The sequence below is a fragment of the Zalophus californianus genome, chromosome 1, assembly GCF_009762305.2.
Source record: "Zalophus californianus isolate mZalCal1 chromosome 1, mZalCal1.pri.v2, whole genome shotgun sequence".
NCBI classification, from domain to species: Eukaryota; Metazoa; Chordata; class Mammalia; order Carnivora; family Otariidae; genus Zalophus; species Zalophus californianus.
In genome coordinates, this window is record NC_045595.1 from 60,174,858 (window position 1) to 60,197,797 (window position 22,940).

The following is a 22,940-nucleotide window of genomic DNA, read 5'->3' on the forward strand; positions in this document are numbered from 1 at the left end:
CGCCACGTCAGTCCTTTTGAGAGGGGTCAAAGCCAGGGCTCTAACCCATATTTTACAGTGCAGGGCTCTGAAATTTAGAGAGATTAAGTGATCTGCCCAGGACTGGCCACAATGATGTGTGTTGGATCCAAGACAGGAAGGTAGTTGGTCCCTGGGTGAGAGATCTGAGCACTTGAGCCCTGCCCAAGGTCCCTGAGAAAATGCTTTGGACCCCTGAACCAAGAGCACTCTGTACCTTCTCAAATTCTCCTGCCCCACAATTTCTGGGGAAGAGAGTAGACGCCCTAGAGGATGTGTCTGGAAAATAATCTGAAACCTAACATCCTCCTGGCTCTGTGTTCAATCCCTGACAGAAAATAGGATTGTTTCCTCCAAACCAAGCCCTTCTGAAGGACCAGGGAAAGACAACTGTGGCCATCCTTCCCCAGCATCTTCCCACTGTCAGCTTTCTCTCCCAGGGCCTTTCAATGACCAGTTGACCATCCTCAGTGACCAGTGGGCTGCTCAGCCCTCAACTGACTCTGAATCCATGACATTCCAAACCAACTGTTATATGATGGCTCTGCCAAGAATTAGCTTCCCTTCAACTGACCAACCATAGATGAACAGTTACAGCATGCTAATGGGAAAGTGGTCCTCTGGGCTAGGGCTTTAGTTGTTGAATGAATGAATTCTGTGATGCTCAGTGTCTTACTAATGATGTGAGTGACTGAGCAGTGTGTACTAAGTCTTGGCTGACAGTGGGCATGGCTACACTGGCCGAGTGTGTGCCTTCCTGCTCCTGTCCTCCCACACATTCAGTCTACACTCTCAAATCTCTCCTCATCCATCTCTAGACCCTGTATTTGCCAGGAACAGGGTCTTCTCTCCACACCCACCAAACCCATAGCCTGGATACCCCACCCCAGATCTCTCTTTAAAGACCACAACACAGACCTTCACTCTCAGCTCCCAAATGTTCATTCCATCAAGCCGATGGTATTGTCCCTTCTCACCATTCTCCCAGGCTTCACCCAGTCAATAATCCCATCCATATCAACCCATAAAAATCCCACAGGATATCCCGGTTTTTGTTTTTTGTTTGTGTGTTTTAGGATTTCTGGAAATAAACTGCTAATATTGGCTTTTAGTTTTGACATCTCAATTCAGGAAGACTTGACCTGTAATTCTCCTACCCTGTAATGTCTATCACTGGGGTGGCATCAAGATTCTCCTCATCCTTTGAAAGCAGTGTGAATGTGTTCCCTGTGCTTGTTCTCTGTATGACAGTGTAGAAAATTGGCATTTGGTATATACATACAATGGAATATTACTCAGCTATCATAGAGGTTGAAATCTTGCCATTTGCTGTAATGTGAGATGGAGCTAGAGTGTATTATGCTCAGTGAAACAAGTCAGTCATAGAAAATCAGAAAAACCATATGGTTTCCTCACATGTGCAATTTAACAAACAAAACAGATAACATAGTGGGAGGGAAAAAATAGAATGGGAAGAAAACCATAATAGAGTCTTAATGATAGAGAAGAAACTGAGGGTTGGTGGAGGGAGGTGGGTATGGGATGGGCTAAAAGGGTGATGAGTATTAAGGAGGGAACTTCTTATGAGGAAATCTGCATGTAATATGTAAGTGATGAACCACTAAATGAAAAAAATTGCCATTTGGAAATCATACATTTTTCTAAGATTAGGAACATATTTAAGGCAAGGCAGCTTGATATAAAAATAAAAACTGTAAAGTAATGCCACAAAATTATAAAATATCTTTATATAACTCTAGACAAATTGGGGGCTGGACATGTAAAAGAACAGGTGAAAATAATTTCGGTTAATGTGATCCAACCCATTTGAAGGAACAGTCTTTGGAAAATTAATATGAACTCACCTGTAGAAAAAACAATTCAGATTTCCCATCGTGGGGAGCATGTCACCTGTTACCCCACTACTGCTGCACAGCTCAGAGAGTGACAGTTGGAATGGAAGGCAATGTGTGCATCATCACATCCCCATGGGCGACAGGTCATTGTAGAACTTCCAGAGTGAATGTGCCTCTGCACACGGTGGGTCCAACTGCTGCTGTGTAGACTAGTGTGTGACTACATGAGCACGTGTGGCATTTAAGAGGACATGTTCATTTCACAAACTGGTCCCACACCCACACATTGTTATTCTGTGTTTATGAAAACAAGTTATATCAGAAAAGCCTGCCCACCAAATAGAATGGGCAGGAAAATTTCAGTGTGAAAGGGGATAAAGTTAGCGTGTTGAGAATAGAGGAGTTCCATTCTTGATTTGCAATACCATCTCCACCCATTTCTACTATTCCTGAGCCACCATATTTTTAAGAAAAACTAATACAATTTGTTGTAGAGGGAATAAAAAGCATAGTAGAGATTCAATTTGTAAAAGTCACTTTTCCTCTCTCTCAGCATGTAATTACCCAATTATATGAATCCTCTTATCATCACTCTGTATTCCATACTTTTTCTCTGTATGCAGCTAAATCTATACACTTTGTTATTTCAAATTGTGAATTCCTTGAACATTTTCCCTGTTACTATGCAAGCAACCAACCGGTCCCAAGATTTATTTGTATATTTGAGGAAGAGCAAAAGGGAGAGAGAAAGAGAGAGAGAGAGTGAGAGAGAGAGAGGAGGAGCAGGGGGAGAGGGAGAAAGGGAGAATCACAAACAGACTCCCTACTGAGCATGGAGCCCTATGCAGGGCTCCATCTCAGGAACCTGAGATCATGACCTGAGCTAAAATCATGAGTTGGAAATTAACTGATTGAGTCACCCAGGTGCACAAATACAATGCTTTTCTAAATATATTTTAGATAACCACACCTCTGGGATTATGTGTGTTATGGTTCATAATTCAACATCTAATCACATCCACTCTTACACTATGGTCATCATAACTGGCCGTATTTAGGGAAGTGCCCTGCCCCCCAAACTTCTTCTGACCACAGGGATCCTGAGACCACCATGTCCCACCTGGGGTTCTGCCCTGGTTTGCCAAGTGAGCACTTTTAAGCCAGGGACATAACCCACTGTAGCAGAGTTCTGGCTCTGATTTTGCTCTCCACTACTTATAACACTTTGCAGTAGCCTCCTTAAGCAGGCTCCTTCCCCTCCACTCTACCCTGATATATCACCCCAGATTCAAGTCTCCACACCTCCTACCTTCCAAAAAGTAGCCCTCTTCTACTTGTAGAGCTGAAGCACTTCTTTTCTGATATCTCTAAATGATTTTGCAGGAGCTCAGAATGATTTGATAACTATCTAGCTGTATTGAAAGGACAAGAGAAACCTAGGGTCTCCTACTGCTCTGCCATTTAAATCACTATCACTGCTGCAAATTATTTAGCACCCTCACCCCCCATTGATGAATTTGCTTTAAATATGGCAATACTCTCATCTTTATCTTATCATGTTCACTTTTACTTTGGTTTGGGGGGCTGGGCAGAGGGTGATGTTTCACAGGAGGAACATGAAGAGAAATTGTAAATGTGGGGTACCTGCCATGAAAGGCTCAACCCTTCCACAAATTACTGGGTGGGTCTACAGTGTAATCAACCAATACACTTGCCTAGCTACTATTGCCTGCCACTATGAAGTAGATAAGAGTACAGTCATAATCCATGCAGCCTACTAGAAGATGCCTTGAACACATCTCCCAGGGAACCTGTACCCAATCCATGCATGCACCTGATCAGGATGGGCTATGTCCTCCAGCCTCTGCTTAACTTGGAGGCAGGGCTCTGGGTGCCTGTAGGGCCACCATGGGTAGGCCTGGAGGAGGTGTGTGCATTGATTTATTTCTGAAGAGCGCCCTTGGAGTTGTTCTTCATCTCACTCTGCAGGACACAACCCTGCCCTCCCAACCTGCTGAAGTCAGCAGAGAGCTTCCTCTGTTAATACATAGGTGTGATGAGACGTTTGGGGTTGGGTCTGAGGACTCACAATTCAGGAATCTGGCAAAAGAGTGAAGACACAGGCCCAACAGCGCTCATGCAAGCAGGACAGCTCACCTCCTCCTGCTTTGCATCCCTTTGGGCACATGGCAGGCACTAGTATTGAGGAGGGGACACTGTAGGATCCCCATCTGATTGGAGCTGTCCCTGTGTTTGGGTCCCCTGAGCCCACAAGAATCTTTGTGGGAGATAGGGGCTAACTTCATGGCATCATTTTCCAATGTGACTTTTGAAGTTCTATAGATTCTGCCTTAATTGGCAGGCAAGGCCTTCAGGGAAAAGTAGTTCTGTTCCCAATGCAAACATGTTCAGTGGTTCAGCATGTACACTGTGCCATCTCACTCCCTCTGTAGTTACTCACTCCCTAGTAACCGCTATGCCACCCACAGCACCCAGATGTGCCCAAGGACAGTCCACAGAGAAGTCATGTTGAGGGCTCTCAGAGAGACTGTGAAAGGGACTGCCAAGCAGCAGAAAGACCCCAGCCAGAGAGGCAGGGCTATTAGGGAAGGCACCCTGATGGCATGGTGGACACCATCTTCATTCAGTTTCTGGGGATCCATGCAGGCTTCTCTTCCTTCTTAAAAGGCTTGGGTCCTGCAGAGTTACCTCCAGCCCCGAGAGCTCAGAAGTGTGTCCAACCAGAAATCCTGTATCTCTTGTAAGAGCTGTCCCAAATAAAATGCCCTATGATCTCATACAGTTCTACCTCATGTTTCTCACAGCTGTAGAGGAGGACACTCTGGCCATATCTCAGGCCTAGGTGCTCCAGAGGTCCTCATCGAAAATGAGCCAGACAGGCCCTTGCTGTCCAGCTGCAGCTTTGGTGGTTTCTCAGAGGAAGATCCAGCACAAAAGGATGCACATGTAACCATCAGACAGAAACATACTTGGAGGAACAGCTCAGGTGCACTTGATAGTTGCAGGCCTCAGAAACAAGCTGTACATACTTCTGACCAGGAGGCAAGACTGGGGACCCCTGCAGACAAGACAAAGGCAATGTGAGATTGCCACCACCCCTGAGGTGGGTTTAGAATCACTGCTGAAGACCAGCCTCTGAGGAGGAAGCAGCACTCCAAGGCAAGCCCAGTGCTTTTTTGGGTGACACCGAGGCCTTCAACGACAGCACTAGACAGCCTTCCAGTTCTTTCCCTCTGCCTGCTGCATGGTCTGCTCCTCCTCCAGCTGTCCCTCCAGCCCCCAGCAGGTATACACAGCAGGAGAGATGCAGGAAGATGCAGGACTGCCAGGGCCCAGTGACCACCCTGGATTCCAACTGAGGGGCAGCTCTGTGCATCCTCTATCTCAGAGGGCACACAGCTTGTGTCAGAGCCCCTTTCAGTCACCTCTTCACAATCACCGTCCCCACCTCCCTGGCTGACTGACTCCTGCTCACTCTCAAGAATCAGGCAGGACTGACCTGCTGGGTCCCCAAACCGCTACCCCTGCCCCCTCTATCTCACCAGTCAGGAAGTCTGCATGAGAAGTCCATCTCCTAACTGGCCAGCTCCAGAAGCATCTGCGTCCCTGTCCCCACTTATGGTGACACTCTTCCCAGATTCCCCTCTCATGGAGTGAGAGAAGAGACCCTCTGCAACCCAAGGCCTCAGTGACAGCTGAAGCAGATGCCAGTTGTGCCTTCCCTGCTGCTCCCAGCACTTCTGAAATGGAGCCCCCACCTGATGCATGCAGATTCTCCTGTCTTCACCAGCAGAGCTCTCCTCCCACTGAGGTCCTAGTGCCTCTCCTCAGGCCTGCCTTCCTATCACTATAGCTGCCACCTTCTAGCCCCCCCCCACCACACATCTATTGTCTTCTTACAATACTTTTTCTTAATTTTTTTTTTTTTTTTTTTTTTGCTATTTCTAGGCTCCCTGTTCTTCTGTGAGTTTTTTCAAGCTGTCATAAATCTCCAAATCTTTAAGTAAACTTGCTGGGGGAAAAAAAGACATAATGAACACTACATCAAAAACTATTGATGTACTCTATGTTGGCTAATTGAACAGAATTTTAAAAAGTTTTCAAAAAAACACCCTTTCAGGGGCACCTGGGTGGCTCAGTCGGTTAAGCATCTGCCTTCAACTCAGGTCATGATCCCAGGGTCCTGGGATCAAGCCCTGCATCGGGCTCTCTGCTCAGCAGGGAGCCTGCTTCTTCCTCTCCCTCTGCCTGCCTACTTGTGATCTATCTCAATCTCTGTCAAATAAATAAATAAAATATATTTTTAAAAAACACCCATTTAAACCTGTGTTGTTTTAGGGTCAATTGTATTTTCAAGGCACGGGAAGCAAAATGATTTGTTAATGAATTGGTTGTTGGTTAAAGATGACTCTACAGTCACTGATCTAAGCAACTAGAGTTAAGTTTCCTTTTTAGAAAGAGAGTAGACTGAAAGAGGAATGGTTTTAGGGAAAAGGATCAATAGTTTTGTTTTGAATGTGTTAAGTGAAAGATGCCAACTAGACATCAAGAGGAAATGTGAAACAGACAGTTGGAATAAGAGCACACCGGGAGTTTTTTTATCCATTAGCTCACATAGGTGGCACAACAATGCTGCCACATTTCAAGGAGATTGAGAAACAGAGATTCAGAGAAATAATAAGACTAACAGAAGTTTGCACACCCCCCCATTGATGCTTGAAGTAGAAGTCCGTGACACTATTGCCACCTTATCAGGAAACACTTAAGAAAAACATTCATGTACATTAAGACAGTTATGATCAATTTAGTCTTGCTTTTCATGTTTTCTTTTATTTGGGAGATGGGTCATTAATTCTGATTCAAGCTGGTAACTTCACATTTTCTCCCAGGAGGTAATGATTACTCATTAATACTCCAACCCAGTTGTTCTCAAATTTTAGAAAACATAAGAATCACTTGGACCCACGTTAAAAATAAAATTCCAGTGTCTCTTATTCAACTTGTTGCCTTTATCTACAAGCGTATTTTTTTTTCCTGACAAAAACCTATTCATCCAGACCAAAACATCACTATTCAGAATGTGGGTATTTTGAGGGTCACAATTACCTAAATATTCAACAATTTCCATCTTTATCATGACATCTGCCAGCTAAAGAAATTCCAATTCATATTTGGGTAAATGAAGTCAATATCGTTATTCAGGTCTTACTTTATTGGTCAAGATGGTGGTAATGCAATGCTTCCATTTGGGAACTCACAATCTTTTTGAGGCTATGTCTCTCAGATTATTCAAAAGGATCAAAAGATACTTCAAGTGATATATGTACCCCTATGTTTATTGTAGCATTATTCATAATAGCCAAGATATGGAAGCAACCTGTGTCCATTGACAGATGAATGGAGAAAAATGTGTTATATATAGCTTCTTGTTTGGGACAGGGCAGGTAAGGCACACCTTTACCTCTGCCACAATAGAAACTGTTCGTAACTTTTACTCTAGCTTATTGCTCTGGGCAAATCAGAGGCCCCTCACCAGATATGTAACTTCTCTTTTTCTTGCAGATGGTTGGAAATTGCCCAGCAGTTCCTGATCCTACTCTTCAAGTATCCCACATGTCCACTCTTAGGAGGAAAACAAGAAACAATGAGATGAATTGTCTAGAGTTTCTCAAGTGGCTATCAAAGATCTCCTAAAAAAACCCCACAACTATCTCATTGTTCCAGTACTACTCACTAGGATAGATATTAAGAGTAGATGATCATAGTAAACACACAGCTTAAATTAGAGAATACAGTTGTTAGTGGTTTTACATTTAGCATCACAGCAGCTGTCATGACCACCTTTTCCGTAAATGGCCCCTGTAATAGACCATATACATCTCAAGTTCTAGGGGCTCCAGTGGTGTGGTTCCCAAGGGAGAGCTTGAGTGTCATCAGTTTTTACCCATTGCCAAAGCAGCCTGAATGCTGACTGGAGAGTTTCACTGGTGGTCTCTCCTTGACATCAGGACATACTCTATGACTTGCCAGGGTCACTACAGGTATGATGTAATTGCATTTGTTCTGGCCCCTCCTCCCCTAGGAAGCAACATAGACAGTCTCAGCAAGGGGATACAGCATTTTTCAATTTTTCTAAAATGGGACTCAAAGTATATAATGTATGTAATCTAATGGCTGGGCATGTACATTTATTTATGCCCCATGGTCTTGAACATGGAACTGTGGTTACCACTCCTTATTATATATTGTCCTGTGATTACTTTGTCCGATGACCTAATTGTAACCAAATCTTGGATAACTATTGGCTTTGTGCATCTCCATCCACAATCCATATGGCACCAAGTTAGGAAACTGAATATACTGTAAATGCATCATCCATATAGAAGACGATGCAACAGGAAGGGATTTGGGGGAAAAGCCTGTTAAGATATCAGAAAATGCCATCTGTACATTCATTCTTTAGAAACTTTTAAGTCTACGTACTGGGCCACCTAAGGTGAAAGACATTGTTTTCAGTCAGCCAACAATTCCTGACAAAGCAAAAGTTGAGAAAGACCAACAGGTCAGAAAAGGGGGTAGGTCATCATGCATTTCTTTCCTACTATGGTTTCATTCGCATGCCTTAAAAGGGGGGTCTGTTCCTCATCCTACTTGGTCCTGTGCATACATTAGTGGGACTATTATTGTGGTTCAGTAAGTAGTATCTACATTGTCCTACCCTAGGTCAAATACTGGCACCATTAGTTACTTGGAGCCAGCTGACATACTTTCTCTGTACACAGCTGGGACAAATGCTTCCACAAGGCCCCATCAGGCTAGAACATGTCCTAATATTAGGGTCAGGGGATATTTTTTTTCCATGAAGCAAAAGCTAACCTGTGGTTACTCACAATTTGTCCCTAACACCTAGAGGTTTTCATGAATGTATCCTCTGTAGCACTCCAGGAGGTTAATGCCTTGACAGAAATGTCTCCCAATGTAGAACAATACTCAGTAACTTTTTAGTACCCATAATCTCTTGATTTTTCCTACTGGATTTAAAAGCTGAATAATTAGGGTTGGGGATGTAGAGTATAGCTATGGAATATTTTCTTTCTGTGCCTAAGAGGTAAAAGGGTAAGTGCCCAGCTCCTAGCACCTTTACCATCATATTTGACCACTTGAACTATCTCCTGGGTATAAATTCAGTCTGACTTTTAAAAATAAAGTCAAGTCCTCTATGCCACTGTTTAACAATCCAGTAAAAATGATTTCTAGATATATATTACCAAAATTTACACAGAGGGAGAAACCTAAAGAGTACAACCATTGAAGAAATAAAAATGTTGCTAAGGATACATCTCTCCCAATTCCCTCCTCCCCAAAAAAGGATCTGGCCACTACTTTTACCCTTTAATGAATAATTCCCACATTATGCAAACTCTTTCAGAAAATAAAAGAGAAATAAACTCTCCAAATACATTTTGGAAAGCCAGGAAATCCTTAGTAAATTCAACTTAGTTCTCTACTGAAGAAAAAAAAATCACCACAAACAAACAGGTTTTATTCCAGGACTTCAAGGAAATTTCAATCATTTGGAAACTTGTAAAAAAGTGAATTACAAAAATAAAGGATATGACCCATAAAATTACACCAATAGATTTTTTTAAAAACTTGATAGAACTTAGCAACTCTAGGTATAGTAATAATTGCTACAGTGGGTACTAAGTGCCAAGTAGTGTTCTAAATGCCTAACATTTATGAACTAATTTTATCCTAACAAGCACAGCTTTACTTTACAGACGGAAGAACTGACACGCAAAGAAGCTAAGTAACTTGCCCAGACCACACACCTAGAAAAGTGGTGGAGCCAGGGTTTGAATTAGGGTACTAGGCACAAAATCAGTGTTCTTAACTACTGTACTATCTTGCTTTTTCTAAAAACAGAAATAGAGGGGCGTCTGGTTGGCTCAGTTGGTAGAGCATGCAAATCTTGATCCTATGGTCATGAGTTTAAGCCCCGCATGGAGCCTACTTAAAAAAACAAACAAACAAATAAATAAATAAATAACAGAAATAGAAGGAAATTTCCTAAACACAATAGAGTATTTATCAGAAACCAACAATGAAGTAACAGAGGTGAGATGTCCAGGAATACACATAGAAGATATCAATGAGGCCCCTGTGTGTGATATCCTACACATACACTTCCATCTTTAGAAGCCTCTAGTCTGATTGGGGTGGGGACGGGGATCTTGTACCCAATTTAAGGATGGTGCAACTTCGAGCAGAGTTTTAAAAATTTATTTATTAAACAACTACTATATGAAAATTATTATCTATATGCTAAAAGAATAGATACCATACCTAGCCTTAAAGAGCCTACAATAAGTTGATATAAAAGTATACACATACACGTTAAGTTCAGAATGATTGGAAAGGTAATTTAGTAACAGTTACACACTGTAGCACCAACTAATTGGAAGCACTGAGGTCAAATGAATAGAAGTTTAAGAGGGAAGAAAGAGCATTTCAAGGTCTTTCAGAAATGAGAGGGATGTGGAAGAATCTAAGGGATATACATTAGCCAACAGGAAAAGAAAGGCTTTATAGGTAGGGAACACAAGTGATGAGGGCCTGAATTAGAGTGGAAGTTTAAAAACTATATAGGGAGAGCCTTAGTGAAGAGAAAGAAAAGAATGAATCCATCTTGCAATATGACTTATGTAACTGGTAAAGTAGAGGCGGAGTAGAATAAGAAACACATAATCTCTGTCCTTGAAAAGCACAGTCTGATTAATGGGATGCAGAACTGAGAAATGAGTCAGATTTTTCAATAGTTTAAAAGAATGAACGAAAGAATAAACAAACTTAAAAGTACATGAAATGTGTAGTCCTTACTTCCATAACAGCAGAAAAGGATTTCACTGTGACTCCCACTCTCCCACATTCATGACTCACCAGAAAGCATGGGATTGGTACATTTTGATGAGCAGTTTTAAGAGTTCCTTCTTATAAAAAGAAGCTTAATCCAAAGTTCCTTGGGAAATCACATCTTAAGAAACTGAGCGAACCAGACCTGAGTGCTTCTCTGCAGTGTGAGTTCGCTGGTGATGATTAAAAGTAGAACGCTGACTGAAGGCTTTCCCGCACTCAATACATTCATAGGGTTTCTCTCCTGTGTGAACTCTCTGGTGCACAATGAGCTGTGAGCTGTCACTAAAGGCTTTCCCACAGTCACTACATTTATAGGGTTTCTCCCCAGTATGGGTTCTCTGATGTACCATGAGACTAGAGCTATAACTGAAGACCTTCCCACACTCATTACATTCATAAGGCTTCTCACCAGTGTGAATTCTCTGGTGAATAATAAGGTGTGAGTTTTGGTTGAAGGATTTTCCACACTCATTGCATTTATAGGGCTTTTCACCTGTGTGAAGTCTCTGATGTCGAATAAGGCATTTACTCAGACTGAATGCCTTACCACACTCATTACATTCAAAAGGTTTTTCTCCAGTATGAATTCGCTCATGGTCAACAAGTTGAGAGTTCTGATGGAAAGCTTTCCCACATTCACTACATTTGTATGGTTTTTGCCCAGTGTGGAGGCTCTGATGTCGAACAAGACATTTACTCCGACTGAAGGCCTTGCCACATTCATTACACTCATAAGGCTTCTCCCCAGTATGGATCCTCTGGTGGTCAGTAAGATTTCTATTAGAACAGAAAGCTTTCCCACACTCACTACACTTGTAAGGTTTTTTACCAGTGTGAACCACCTGATGCCGGACAAGACTTTTACTACGTATGAAGGCCTCACCACACTCATTGCATTCATAAGGTTTCTCCCCAGTATGGGTTCTCTGGTGGTCAATCAGTTGGGAACTCTGAGTGAAGGCTTTTGCACATTCATTACATTTATAGGGTTTCTCACCATTATGGAGTCTCTGGTGTTGAATAAGATGGGAGCTGTGTCGGTAAGTCTTTCCACACTCACTGCACTCATAGGGCTTTTCCCCTGTGTGGGTTCTCAGATGAACTATGAGCTGAGAGGTCTGCCTGAAGGTCTTACCACATTCATTACACTCATAGGGTTTCTCTCCAGTGTGGATTCTCTGATGCCCAATGAGGTGTGAACTCCGATTGAAAGCTTTACCACATTCATCACATTGATAAAATTTCTGTCCCTTCAGAACTCCTTGATGTTCTGCAGCACTAGAGGACAGATCTGGATGTCTCCCAAGTTCATTATATTCATCACATCCAGCTTTTGTGGATTTATCTTTATCCTCGTGTGTTATTTTGAAGAAATCACTTTCCAGTCTGCTCCCTTCTTCATCTGAGGATTGCCCTTCCAGCTTCTCTAAAGTACCTTCACAGGCAGCTCCTGTCTCTGGTTCCCCAGAAACTACTCCACAGAGGCCTCCTGATGTCCCATCAGATGACGCCGGTCCTTTAGAAACTTCCTGCCTTGCAGGCAGCTCTGAACGCCGCGTCCTAGTCTCACCTGCTGCCAAAAGAAAGAAGAAAACAACTCTTATTTGTTTCTTGTCCTATTGATGAAACAGTATCATCAGGAGTCTGTGGACCTGAAAAAACCTTCACATTAAGGGACACATTAAGAGATGACACATTAAGAACGAGAAAGATGGGAAATAGCTCAAGCTTTTCTTCATGGACAGAAAGACAAAGAGGACAAAGGCAGTCAGTGGGGGAGGATGGAAGAAGAGCTATCAGGACAGAGCTCTGTCCTGAAGCTCTTAATTTCTCCACTTAATTGTCCAACTAAAAAGAGCAACCGCAAGGCAAGAGCGCAGACTGTAAAGGTGGTGTGATCTTACAGAAGTCACTTAGTAAAATGATGAACTCTAACGTCCTTTCCAACCATGACACTGTATGGTTCCATGGTCCCCAGTAAAGATACTGGGGAGAGAAAGGAGGGGCAAATACCTCAAATCAAATATGAGAAACAGTATGGGCAAACACAGTTAGGAAAAAACGTATCAAAAAAGTGATTCTCATATGTGAGGACAGTGACAAGATTCAGAGAAGTCACAGGTTCAGAAATGCTGCGGAAAAGTACTGGAAGGGACAGCAGAGCTGTAAAAGTGAGGATTCCCCTAGTCTCTGGTGCACTAGACTGGTACAAGTCAGTACTGCAAGTACTACATTCCTATAAAAATTAAGAAAGGGATCGATAATTTGAAATAGGAATCAAAATATGTCTTTGGTATCTTGATAATCTGGAATCCTAGGAAACTGAACAGTTGAGTATTTCCTTTTGAATTTGGAATAGGTGGAAGTAGCAAGCAATCAGTCATGTTTAAACACAAAACTGTTGGTTCCTCTTAATCATATCTTAACCAGGGCCACAGGCCATCATATGGCATTTCAGCGTATAGGGGAGACATAGATATCTGGCTCCTGGACTCCTAAGCCCACCCACCCTCTCTAGAGTTGGCTACTGTGCTACACTTGCCAACCAGAGAACCTGCCCTGAAAACCCCTCTTTCCAGGAAGCTGTCCTGCCTCAGTCTTTCCCGAAGGGGAAGCTGAGGCAGCCATGCTTTGTGCCAAGTAACTGGCCTCAATACATCTCAGACCATGACTGACTAGACCAGGGCACCAGGCCCAAGTGTAGCTTCTCTGTATGCTACACCTCTGCTGTGGACAGGGGCAAAGTTCTGCCCAAACAGAGATGATACTTAAAGGCTGAACCACCCTTGGAGTCCCTCTCTAAGTAAAATGTGAGCTGGAAATAGGGCAAAATAAAGAAAACTAAAACAAGAAGGAGCTCTAAACTGAAATGAGGCACAGAGAGAAGCCAAGCCATTAGGAGCCAGAGCATGCAGAAAGTACGTGGGAACAGAAAGTCTAATAAAGCAGCAGCTATGAGGGGACAAAAGATACAGAATGAAGAAAATGGGTAGCAGTGGGAGGACAAAACGGATATGCGGGGAGCAAGAGCATTACATTCCCTGGCATAAAAATTATTTGCTGTTGTTGCTGAGGGCCCTGTTTCCCAAAGGATGGTCTAGCTCGTGGGTTTGATCAGGGTTTCCATTCCTTCAGCCTTATTGTTAAGTAACACAGCTCAGTACTTACAATAATGTGAGTGGCTCCCTATTCCTTACAACTACAAACTCTAACCAAACCACCCTAGGTCAATTAATAATGAAGTAAACACAATGTTGATAACTTAAGGCTGAGTGATGGGCGCAGAGAGGTTCATTAGAGTATTCTCCCTACTTTATCTCATGTTTGCAACTTTTCATAATAAAAAAGTTGACAAAAAAAGAATATAGCAAAGAAAATGTAAAGAAAAGAATGCACACTGTATTACTAGGGAACAGAATCATTACCCAATGAGGCCATGCTGCAGTAATTTTCCGGCACGATGCTCCGGTACACGGCTCTCTGACTGAGGGCCGGACCTTTCCACTTCCTCTCAGTATAGTCCACAGACAGGAACTGGTACGCTGCAGATCCCTGGAATGACAAGCTTCTATTGCTCAGGGATATTCCCGGCCTGAAGGGCAGCCACATCAGGGTACCAAGAGCCCAGGTCGGGGCCTGGTGGGTAAAGGGGTGAGGGAGGGAGAGAAGCTGGGATGACACATCTAAAAGGACAAGTCCAGGGCCAGACAGAATCCATGAACTCAGCAGGCAGGGCCCAATTCCAGAGGAAGCAATTAAGCAGGGAAACCGCAGGACTAATCTCAGAATTGGCCAGAGCCCTGGAGATGAGCGCTAGCTATTTCCCAGGCCACAGACTTGGGAACTCAGGGAAGACAGAGTCCAGCTCACCTGGGGCCTGACCATCCGAAGCACAGTTGCCACTGCCTGGTCTCCTGACTTCCCAGCTTGGGAAAGGACAGGCACCTGAGAAGCACACTGACCTGAGGGAGGAAAGAGAGCTATGAGAAGAAACCCTGCCTCGGCCCCAGTAAGATCTGTATTCCAGTGAGTGGGTTCAAGAGAACCCAGGCAGCTCCACACACTGCCTCTCATCCCCCTTCCATACAGGCATTATTCTGACTGTGCTGTGAATTTTCCACGCAGCTGTTATTCTGAGGGTGCAGAGGGTTCCCTGGTCCAACTGAGAACTGGCCATTCCTCGCAACCCTACTCGTTTCAAACTCTCTGAAGGAAGCTATACTTCTGCCCACTTTCTTTCTCTATGGCTTCCCTAGCATCAGCCCAGCCTGATTTGCCCCTCACGTTTCTGGCCCCTCATTCCTGATTTCCCTTCCTTCTCTTGGCTTCTCATTATGGACACTGCAGGCGCTCCGGCCTCAGAGCGTCCCTTTTTCTCTGTCAGAGATCTCACGGACTCTCAATGCTCTAATGCCGCTTTCCCAGTTCCAGCTCTCTTCTAGACCCCTATTACAGACTTCTAGTAGCCTACTGGACATTTTATTTGCGTGTCCCTCATCACCTTAAATTCAGTCAAAAATGGACGTTCTTACCAACTTGCTTTCCTGACTACCCAAGTTCTGTTAATGAATCCAAATATTGGCCAATCCCCCTAATTCTCCTTCCTCTTCATTGTCCCGTGGTTTCTTCCTGCACAATGTGTCACCTGTCTCTCTATTTCTATTCCACTCAATATTGTTCAGGCAATGATCACCTCACATCCATTCTGGGCACTGGTCTCTTACTGGGGCTTCCAACCACTGGTCTCACCATTTACCCCAGAGTGGTCACATGCATTAGAATAATTCTCCCAAAATACCGTTTCTAACACATCAACACCCACTCATCAAAATTATCCTAGCCTCAATCGCTAGGCCCTGTTCAATAGACCCCACACTCCTCAAAACAGTTCTTCCTTATTCCATTTCAGTGGGGTGCAAGGAACCCCCACTTAAGAGTTTCTGCTTATATCCTCTGCTCTGGTGCCTACCACTTTTCTCCCCCCTTCAATTTGCTCCCCCATTTTTCACTGTCGCATCCCACTGTTACCTCATCCACGAAGCCTCCCCTACCCACCCTGCCCATAATGATTTTGCTCACCGTTCACAATGTCCATATTGCTCATTTTCATGGCATCAAATGCCTGGGAACAGATATCACTTAATGTATCTTACAAGGATACCTCTTCTTGCAGTTGACTGACTCCCTGCCAACTAGGTAACAAGGTCTTTGAAAGTAGTGACTATGTACTGTATCTCTCTGGTCCCCAACAGTGCTTTACCCATGACATGTGCTAGACAAAAACTTGCTAAATGTATGAATGATTGGAGAATAAGCAAAAGTAACAGATAAAGTCACTAGGAAAGGAAGACTGAGGGCAGGGCAATGAGGGATTCCAATGGGGTAGGTTAGAGGGAAATAAAGGAAAGGAGACTTGAGGAGAAAAAGGAGGCAGGATTTGAGGCCAGAACTAGGGAGTTGAGTACCAGAGTGCCCATTGGGGAGGAGGTCATGAGGAGGCTCCAGGCAGCCTCCAGAGGCTGAACCCTCACTGAAGGGTGAAGTAGGAAGAGATTCTTCTGTTGTACCCAGGGCTGTTGTCTCCTCCAAATGCATTTCCTGTTTCTGTACAGTACCTGAAACCTAGAGACAAGAATTATAATTGGATTCAAAAGAGCATCCTTCAAGGTATGGAACCCAAAACCTCTAGAAATACCCCCAAAAAGAAGCCAGGAAAAGAAGAGCCAATGTCCTTCCAGCCCCACCAGTACAGTCTACTGAGGGAAAAACTGTCAAAACAGGATCTACAGCTTGCAATCCTGCCTGCTATCCCTCTGTTGAACCTCTTGGTAGGAGCCTGAAGACCAGATTATATAACCACTTCCATTTTGTCAATTCTTCAGACACAAATTTGCTCATGAAGAACAATCTAGAAAAAGGAGCCAGGACGGCAATTCTATACACTCCTTGTGACCTTAGTCTACAGAAAAGACCAATCAGAAGTACCTAGAAAATAAAAAATGATAGGTGTACATACATACACATGCACATATAACGCTACTGCGGCTGACAGCAGAAGCAACAGCCCAGAATAGTGGCTGACAAACCTCAAGAGAGCTTTTCCAATTTCTCTCAACAAAAGTGTTTCTTCCTCAGAGAAGCCATTCCTAACCACACTGACAAAGCAAGGGTCATTCTATCTCAAATTACCTGATTACATTTTCTCTATGTCTTAACCCTTAAATTATCTTATTTATGCCTTTATTGTCTATTTCTCCCCCAATGAAATAAAAGCTTTTTGAGGGTAAGAACTTTGTCTTGATCACTTGTTCCTAGAACAATGCTTGGCCCAATGTTGGTGTTCAGTTAAAATTTGCTGACTGATTGTTTCTTGATACTTTTTTTTTCTCTCGATACTTACTACTAGTTTTTAGAGTTATCTGGAAACCCAGTTTTCAATATGTACTATCCCTCCAAAATAAGGTATATAAAAAGTCAAATAAGATCAGGTAATACCAATCTTTAAGAGACCTTGAGAATACCTCAGAGATAGGTATTTCTAACCCTTGCTTATTGTCATCAAACCAGCTCTCACAATCTCATGGTTATTTTTTCACCAGCATTTGGAGCTGAAAACCTAAAATACCATCTAAATGAATCATATTTATAGGCTCATTTGCTTGCACTGCCACGTACACAGTACAGCCTAAGGTGAAAATAACTTCTTCACAAATCCTGCTGGATTTGCCCCATTGGGTTACATCTGCTGAGATGTGAGAGGACTCTCTCCTTTACTGTGTATCTCTCCAGCATAATGATAGAAACAGGAGGCTCCCTGGAGTCTCCACTGGACAGTTCTTATAAGTGGGAGTTACAGCTCTTAAATACAGCTGCTGTGGGTATTGGAAGAAGATAGAACTTAACTGCATCATGATAACACAACCTTGAAATTCACCAACAATTAAATGCTGGTCCAGTTCCCATTCATTACTTAGGATTCAGACTCCCACGTTTCTTTTCTCTGAAGGCAAGAAAACCCTGTTCCAATTTTCATTCTAAGATGGCACTCCACAGCAAGCTACTAGGGGAAAACTAGTGGCTTAGAACCTAGGGAGCTAGAAAATTGATTCCCACACTTGGTAGTAATCAGCAATAACCATACTTCAGTTAAATCTCATGGACAAAGAGAACTTTCACTAATTCTGCCATCTGAGATGAGTCAATTAATCTCTCTGTGCTTGCATCACTTGTCAAATGGAGATATGATTACTATCTGCATATTTTGTAAGCCTGCTACGAACTGAAATAAGATACAGGATATAAAAGCATTTTGCAAATTGCATGATTCTGCAGCCCTGCAGGGATTGCTCTACAACCCTCTCCAGCCCCAAAGTACACATGCTCGCTCCTGCTGAGCAGAATGAATCTGATCTGCCCTGATATTCCTTAATCTTCTCCTGGCAAACTGCCATGAAAAAGTGTGTTTATTCATTTAGCCATAAATACATTTTCTGAGCCTATGGTAGGAAAGACAGTCCCATTCTCATGTCTTCCACATTAGAAAAAACTTAAGCTGACAATAACGGCAGAGTAAGAAATAGAGTCCAAAGACCCATCCCAATCAGGATGAGCCTGATTCATTGTTACAAAACCTTAAAATCAGAGCTGGAAGTTCCATGAAAAAGTAATTCTGCATGTAGATAACAGCTTCGGCCTGTGCCTGAGTTCCAGCTGGCCTTTCCTGATGGCCTGCTCTACAGATTTCCGAATTGTACTGCCAGTCCTCATAATCACTCAAACCACTCTGTAGCAAAACTATAGATATATACACAAATATAAATATACAATATATATCATTTCCTACTGGCTTTGCTTCTTTGGCTACACCCTGACTGATACAAGTGGTCATGGAGCTAGTTAGCTCTGTGGTCCTAGAAGCCAGATTTTCCACTGTTATCACACAGCTGACTCTCCAACTTCTTCTCTAATTTGAATTACCTTGGCTTTAAATTTGAGAGAACCCTAGGAAACAGGGTAAACCAAAATGAGAATTAAAGAAAAAAAAAAAGAAAGACCCCGGTTGGGTTCGGAAAGTTAGAAAAGAAACCAATGATTATGAGGCCCAGAAATGTCACCTCTCATAAAGAACCTAAAATGCAGAAAGAGAGATAACAGACTCTGAGAAGTCCAAGGAAGTAAGTAATGAGAACTTCTCAAATGAAGGTCCATGTTATCAACATACCCAAAAATCTACTCCCTACCACACTCCCCCATTCTCACCAGTGGGCAGATCCTCTACCCGCCAGGAGTACTGTGTAGATCTCCAGGTTGAAGCAAGGGTCACGACACAGTAGTTCACAAAGCAATGAACAGAGTTTGTCTGGGAACTGTATCTTTGTTTATGACTTGAAGCACAAAACTATTTGCTCACTATCCATGGAACTGGCTCAGGAATCCTAAGGGTAAACCAGCCTAGAGCCTAGGGAACGGAGAATGACTATTCCCAAGCTAATCCAACCACTAGAGAAGGGTTCCATATGCCATTCTGGGCTCATCTGCTCACCTCTCCTAGGTGTCTCTGAAAATCCTCCACCACAGCCACAGCCTCCTCGCCACTCTCAGGGTGATGCAGCTGCACCCAGGTCTGGAGCTCCCCAGGCAGGATGCTCAGGAACTGCTCCAGCACCAGCAGCTCCAGGATCTGCTCCTTGGTGTGTACCTCTGGCATGAGCCACCAGCGGCAGAGCTCCCGGAGCCGGCTCAGTGCCTCCTGGGGCCCAGACATCTCATGGTAACATAACTGCCTGAAGTGCAGCCGGAAAATTTCACAGACAGGAGGGTGGTTCTTTTGGAGACTGCAGCCCTGACCCCAGGTCTGGCTCCCTGGCTCCTGCTTCATGGTCTGGCGCCCCTCCTGTTTCTGGAGAACAGCACCCCTAGGGAGGAGGCCTAAAGTTCCCCTGCCTTGGGTGGCCATTGTGACCTCCAAGAGAAGCTTGTTTCAGCTGCAGTTTGTCCAATTAAAATGATGCTCTGTAATTCAGGTCTCAGGAGCTGTTTTCAGAGTTGGGGACAGAGGGCAATGGGGGTGTCACCTACAAAAACATCAAGAGAGAAATCAGAGTCCCAGAGTGTTCAGCCCCAGACTGACAACAGACTATCTACAGTTAAAAACCAAAGTTCCAGGGGTGCCTGGGTGTCTCAGTCAGTTAAGCATCTGACTCTTGGTTTCCAAGAGTCAGATCATAATGTCAGGGTCATGAGATCAAGCCCCATGTAGGGCTCAGTGCTTAGTGCAGAGTCTGCTTAGGACTCTCTCCCTCTCCCAGTGCCTCTTCCCCTGTTCACATGCTCGCTCTCTCTCTCTCTCTCTCTCTCTCTAATAAATAAATAAATAAATCTTAAAAAAAAAAAAAAAAGCTCCAGGAAAAAAAGGAGGGAGGCACAACCAGGGAAGTCTCTAAGCATCTCTCCAAGGGACTTCCCTTCTTAAACTTTCAGTGGCTCCCATAACCTACAAGATAAAACCTAAATGTGTATGCCTAGCATTCACAGCCCTTCACCACCTGGCCTTGGGCCCTGTTCTAGACACACCCGATACCACTCTCCCCAGGTACCCAGGCTAGAGAAGCTGCAATAATCTCCAAATGAGGAATATGCAAGATGATCCAAAGGGTATATTAAGAACACACTAAGTTGTTACTTATCTCCTATTTATGTTTTATACTGTGTACTGAAATTTGTAAAACAGTACATAGATTTAATTTATAAGTAAATTTATGCTGGAAGTGAATGCTCAAAGCTCTTCTACTCTTCTCTATTGTGACAGAGAAGCACAATAAACTTTGGGACTAAAGCTCTAAAGACACAGCTAGAAGCCACACATACTCTTGTCCTGTTTGGATTTTTCTTCTTCAACTTTTGACAAACTCTCACTCATCTGTCAAGACCCAAAACAAATACCATTTTTTCCTGAATGCTTGCTTTCCTGATTGCCCCATGCAGGAAGAAAGCTGGTAGCCTCCTTCTCTGTACTTCTCACTAAAACACTGTTGTTTTAACTAGTGTATGCACAACTCGCCACTCACACCCTCTTACTAGACAGCCACCAAATGGAGTCAGTCAATACTAGACCTTTTTCTACTCAACCACCTCCACTAGAAAACCTTCCTGATCTCTCCAGGCTTAAGTGTGGTTATTGCTTCAGAGAGCCCACAGTACCTTTTTCATTCAAACCTCTACTAGAACACTTATCACACTGTTTGTGGTTTACACTTCCGTCTCACCCACTTGGGTAAGGACTCAAGGGCAGGGCTGGTTTCCAGTCTTCTTTGTATATATACACTCTGTGTGTGTGTGTACACATACACCTTTAGTAAACGAATCAATGTGGTTCATTTAGCTGATACTGAAGTGGGGGAAGACACTTTTATCCAGTTTATATACCGTAAAACTCTGAAAATCAGTACCTTAGTGGTAACTAGGCCATCAATGCTAATCACCATGCATCTCAGTACCCTCGGTAAGCTACTTCTCTCTAGCCTTCAACTTCTGTATAAAAAAAAAAAAAAAAAATTAAAACAATCTGTTAACGCTTCTCTGAGATCCCACACCTGTAAAAAATTCTGATCATTTTCCTACTAGTTCCGAATGCTCAGCAGCTAATCTCACCTGCACTTTTGGGTCTCCAAGTGACACTTCAAGTTTTTAATTTCAAGACTGTGTCTGACCCACTTCTGATGCTTTGTATTGTCTCTCAGCGCAAGGCTGGGAAAATATCCATCTACATTTTGCGTTAAACCAGGGCTTCTGCGGCCCAGCTCACCTGGCCATGTCTGCCTTTTTCTCCGCTGTAACCGGCAGGTGCCGGGCTCCCGGCCAGGCACAGTTGGTCAAGGGTACCGGACAAAGAGGCGGCTCTACAACTGGCAGCTTCAGAGCTCACAGGGGCCGCGCCAATGGCCGCGGAGGCAAAGCGTGTACCGGGCCGGCGTCGCTGCAAGCGGCCGCGGCTCCAACCCAGCGACCCCGGCCCGGACAGCACCTCCCTTCCCGCCCCTGCTCCGCTCACCGGGGTACAGTCACGGCGACCCTGCGTGCGGGACACAGCTGTAGCCCGCGGAAGCGAAAACAATGGCGGAGCCGGAAGAGAGAATAGGGACCACTTCCGGCCCCTCCAGGATCCCGGAAATCTCTGTGGCGAAGGTGGGCGCGCGCTTCCCCGCCCTCGGAAGGGAGAGCGGGACTGCGGGAGCCAGTACAACCTGCACCCGGGCCAGGCCGGGCCACCTCGGAACGGAGAGGGGGCGGGGCCTAAAGTGAGGTTTCAGGCTGGGCATGTGCCCCTCTCAGACCGTTCAGTCTGAGCTACCCATATGCACCCCAGCTCTGCCCCTACCCCTTCTGCTGACCTTGGGAAATACACCCAACTTCTGAGACTGTTTCTGTCATCTGAAAAATGCAGAGCATAATGTGCGCTTCACAGGGCTATGAATGCTGACAGGGGTAACATACAGACACTACATAGCAAAAGGCCTGGCATATACTGTATGTGATGCCCAGGGCATTTTCACCCAATCTGAGTTTCAGTGAACAGGCATCTCCATCCTATTAATGAAGAAACAGGCCCAGTGACTGATATTTTGGCCAATGGATGTGGTTAATCTTTCCTAAAGTTAAGCACTGGCAATCTGCTGTCCAAGGAAAGGCCCCGATGGAGTGCCGAGGAGCAGATAAAAAGTGGAAAGGTAAGGGGACAGCATAATCTAGATGCACTTGTCTAGTATCTGGGTGGCAGGAGCTATGCAGGTGGTCTTCACCTGGAAGAATGATTTGCATACAGAAGCAGGATGTGAACAGGTCCCTGCTGCTAACATGATTGAGCAGGCCCTGAAGCCACAACCTCTAGATATAATGGCCATGGATGAAGGGCAGAGGATAAGATCAGCCACTTTCCCATAGAAGTAGCTGTATCTTATGTAGCTTTTTGTAGCCCAGAAGGTAGGTCTTTTACAGGCTGCAAAGTAACAGTCTCCTGGGGTATCCAGGCATCAACAATATCTCTAGGGTGTTCTGGGCCAACCTCTGGACCTGACATGTCCCTCAGTTCCCTGCATAAGCCAGGACAGAAATAAAGGCATCAGAAGACCT

At 44.1% G+C, this 22,940-nt stretch overlaps 1 protein-coding gene and 1 long non-coding RNA gene across 8 annotated transcripts in view; both read right to left on the reverse strand.

Moving 5' to 3' along the window:
* The window catches only part of LOC113917175, a 100,494-nt gene extending 97,809 nt beyond the window's left edge, over positions 1–2,685 (reverse strand). Inside the window, exon 1 of the long non-coding RNA XR_003518152.1 lies at positions 1,884–2,685. This is a non-coding gene — a long non-coding RNA (uncharacterized LOC113917175). The remainder of the gene's footprint in view (positions 1–1,883) is intronic.
* A 60-nt stretch (positions 2,686–2,745) lies between these two features.
* ZKSCAN7 (zinc finger with KRAB and SCAN domains 7) lies at positions 2,746–21,914 on the reverse strand. Of its 7 annotated transcripts, XM_035721991.1 has the most exons (8): positions 21,616–21,914; positions 21,260–21,341; positions 19,354–19,885; positions 16,277–16,433; positions 14,682–14,773; positions 14,237–14,363; positions 11,809–12,384; positions 2,746–4,953 (listed from the first exon to the last, which is right to left on the reverse strand). In XM_035721991.1, the coding sequence occupies exons 3-8, from the start codon at positions 19,765–19,767 to the stop codon at positions 4,904–4,906; spliced, it is 1,416 nt and encodes a 471-aa protein (XP_035577884.1). In that variant the 5' UTR covers positions 19,768–19,885; positions 21,260–21,341; positions 21,616–21,914; the 3' UTR covers positions 2,746–4,903. The 7 variants fall into 7 exon arrangements, with proteins under 7 accessions (XP_035577884.1, XP_035577881.1, XP_035577873.1 ...); XM_035721988.1 differs by lacking the exon at positions 2,746–4,953 and having other exon boundaries at positions 9,427–12,381; XM_035721980.1 differs by lacking the exon at positions 2,746–4,953 and having other exon boundaries at positions 9,427–12,384.
* Positions 21,915–22,940: the final 1,026 nt, after the last annotated feature.

Bases quoted from the DNA above. Each gene is read 5' to 3' on its own strand.
- ZKSCAN7 (XM_035721981.1), bottom strand. From the start codon at position 19,767: ATGGCCACCCAAGGCAGGGGAACTTTAGGCCTCCTCCCTAGGGGTGCT. The intron at 16,434-19,353 runs GTGAGCAGATGA...TCTTGTCTCTAG, and splicing joins TTCAGAGACACCTAGGAGAG to GTTTCAGGTACTGTACAGAA. The intron at 14,364-14,681 runs GTGAGCTGGACT...TTGTCATTCCAG, and splicing joins TTCGGATGGTCAGGCCCCAG to GGATCTGCAGCGTACCAGTT.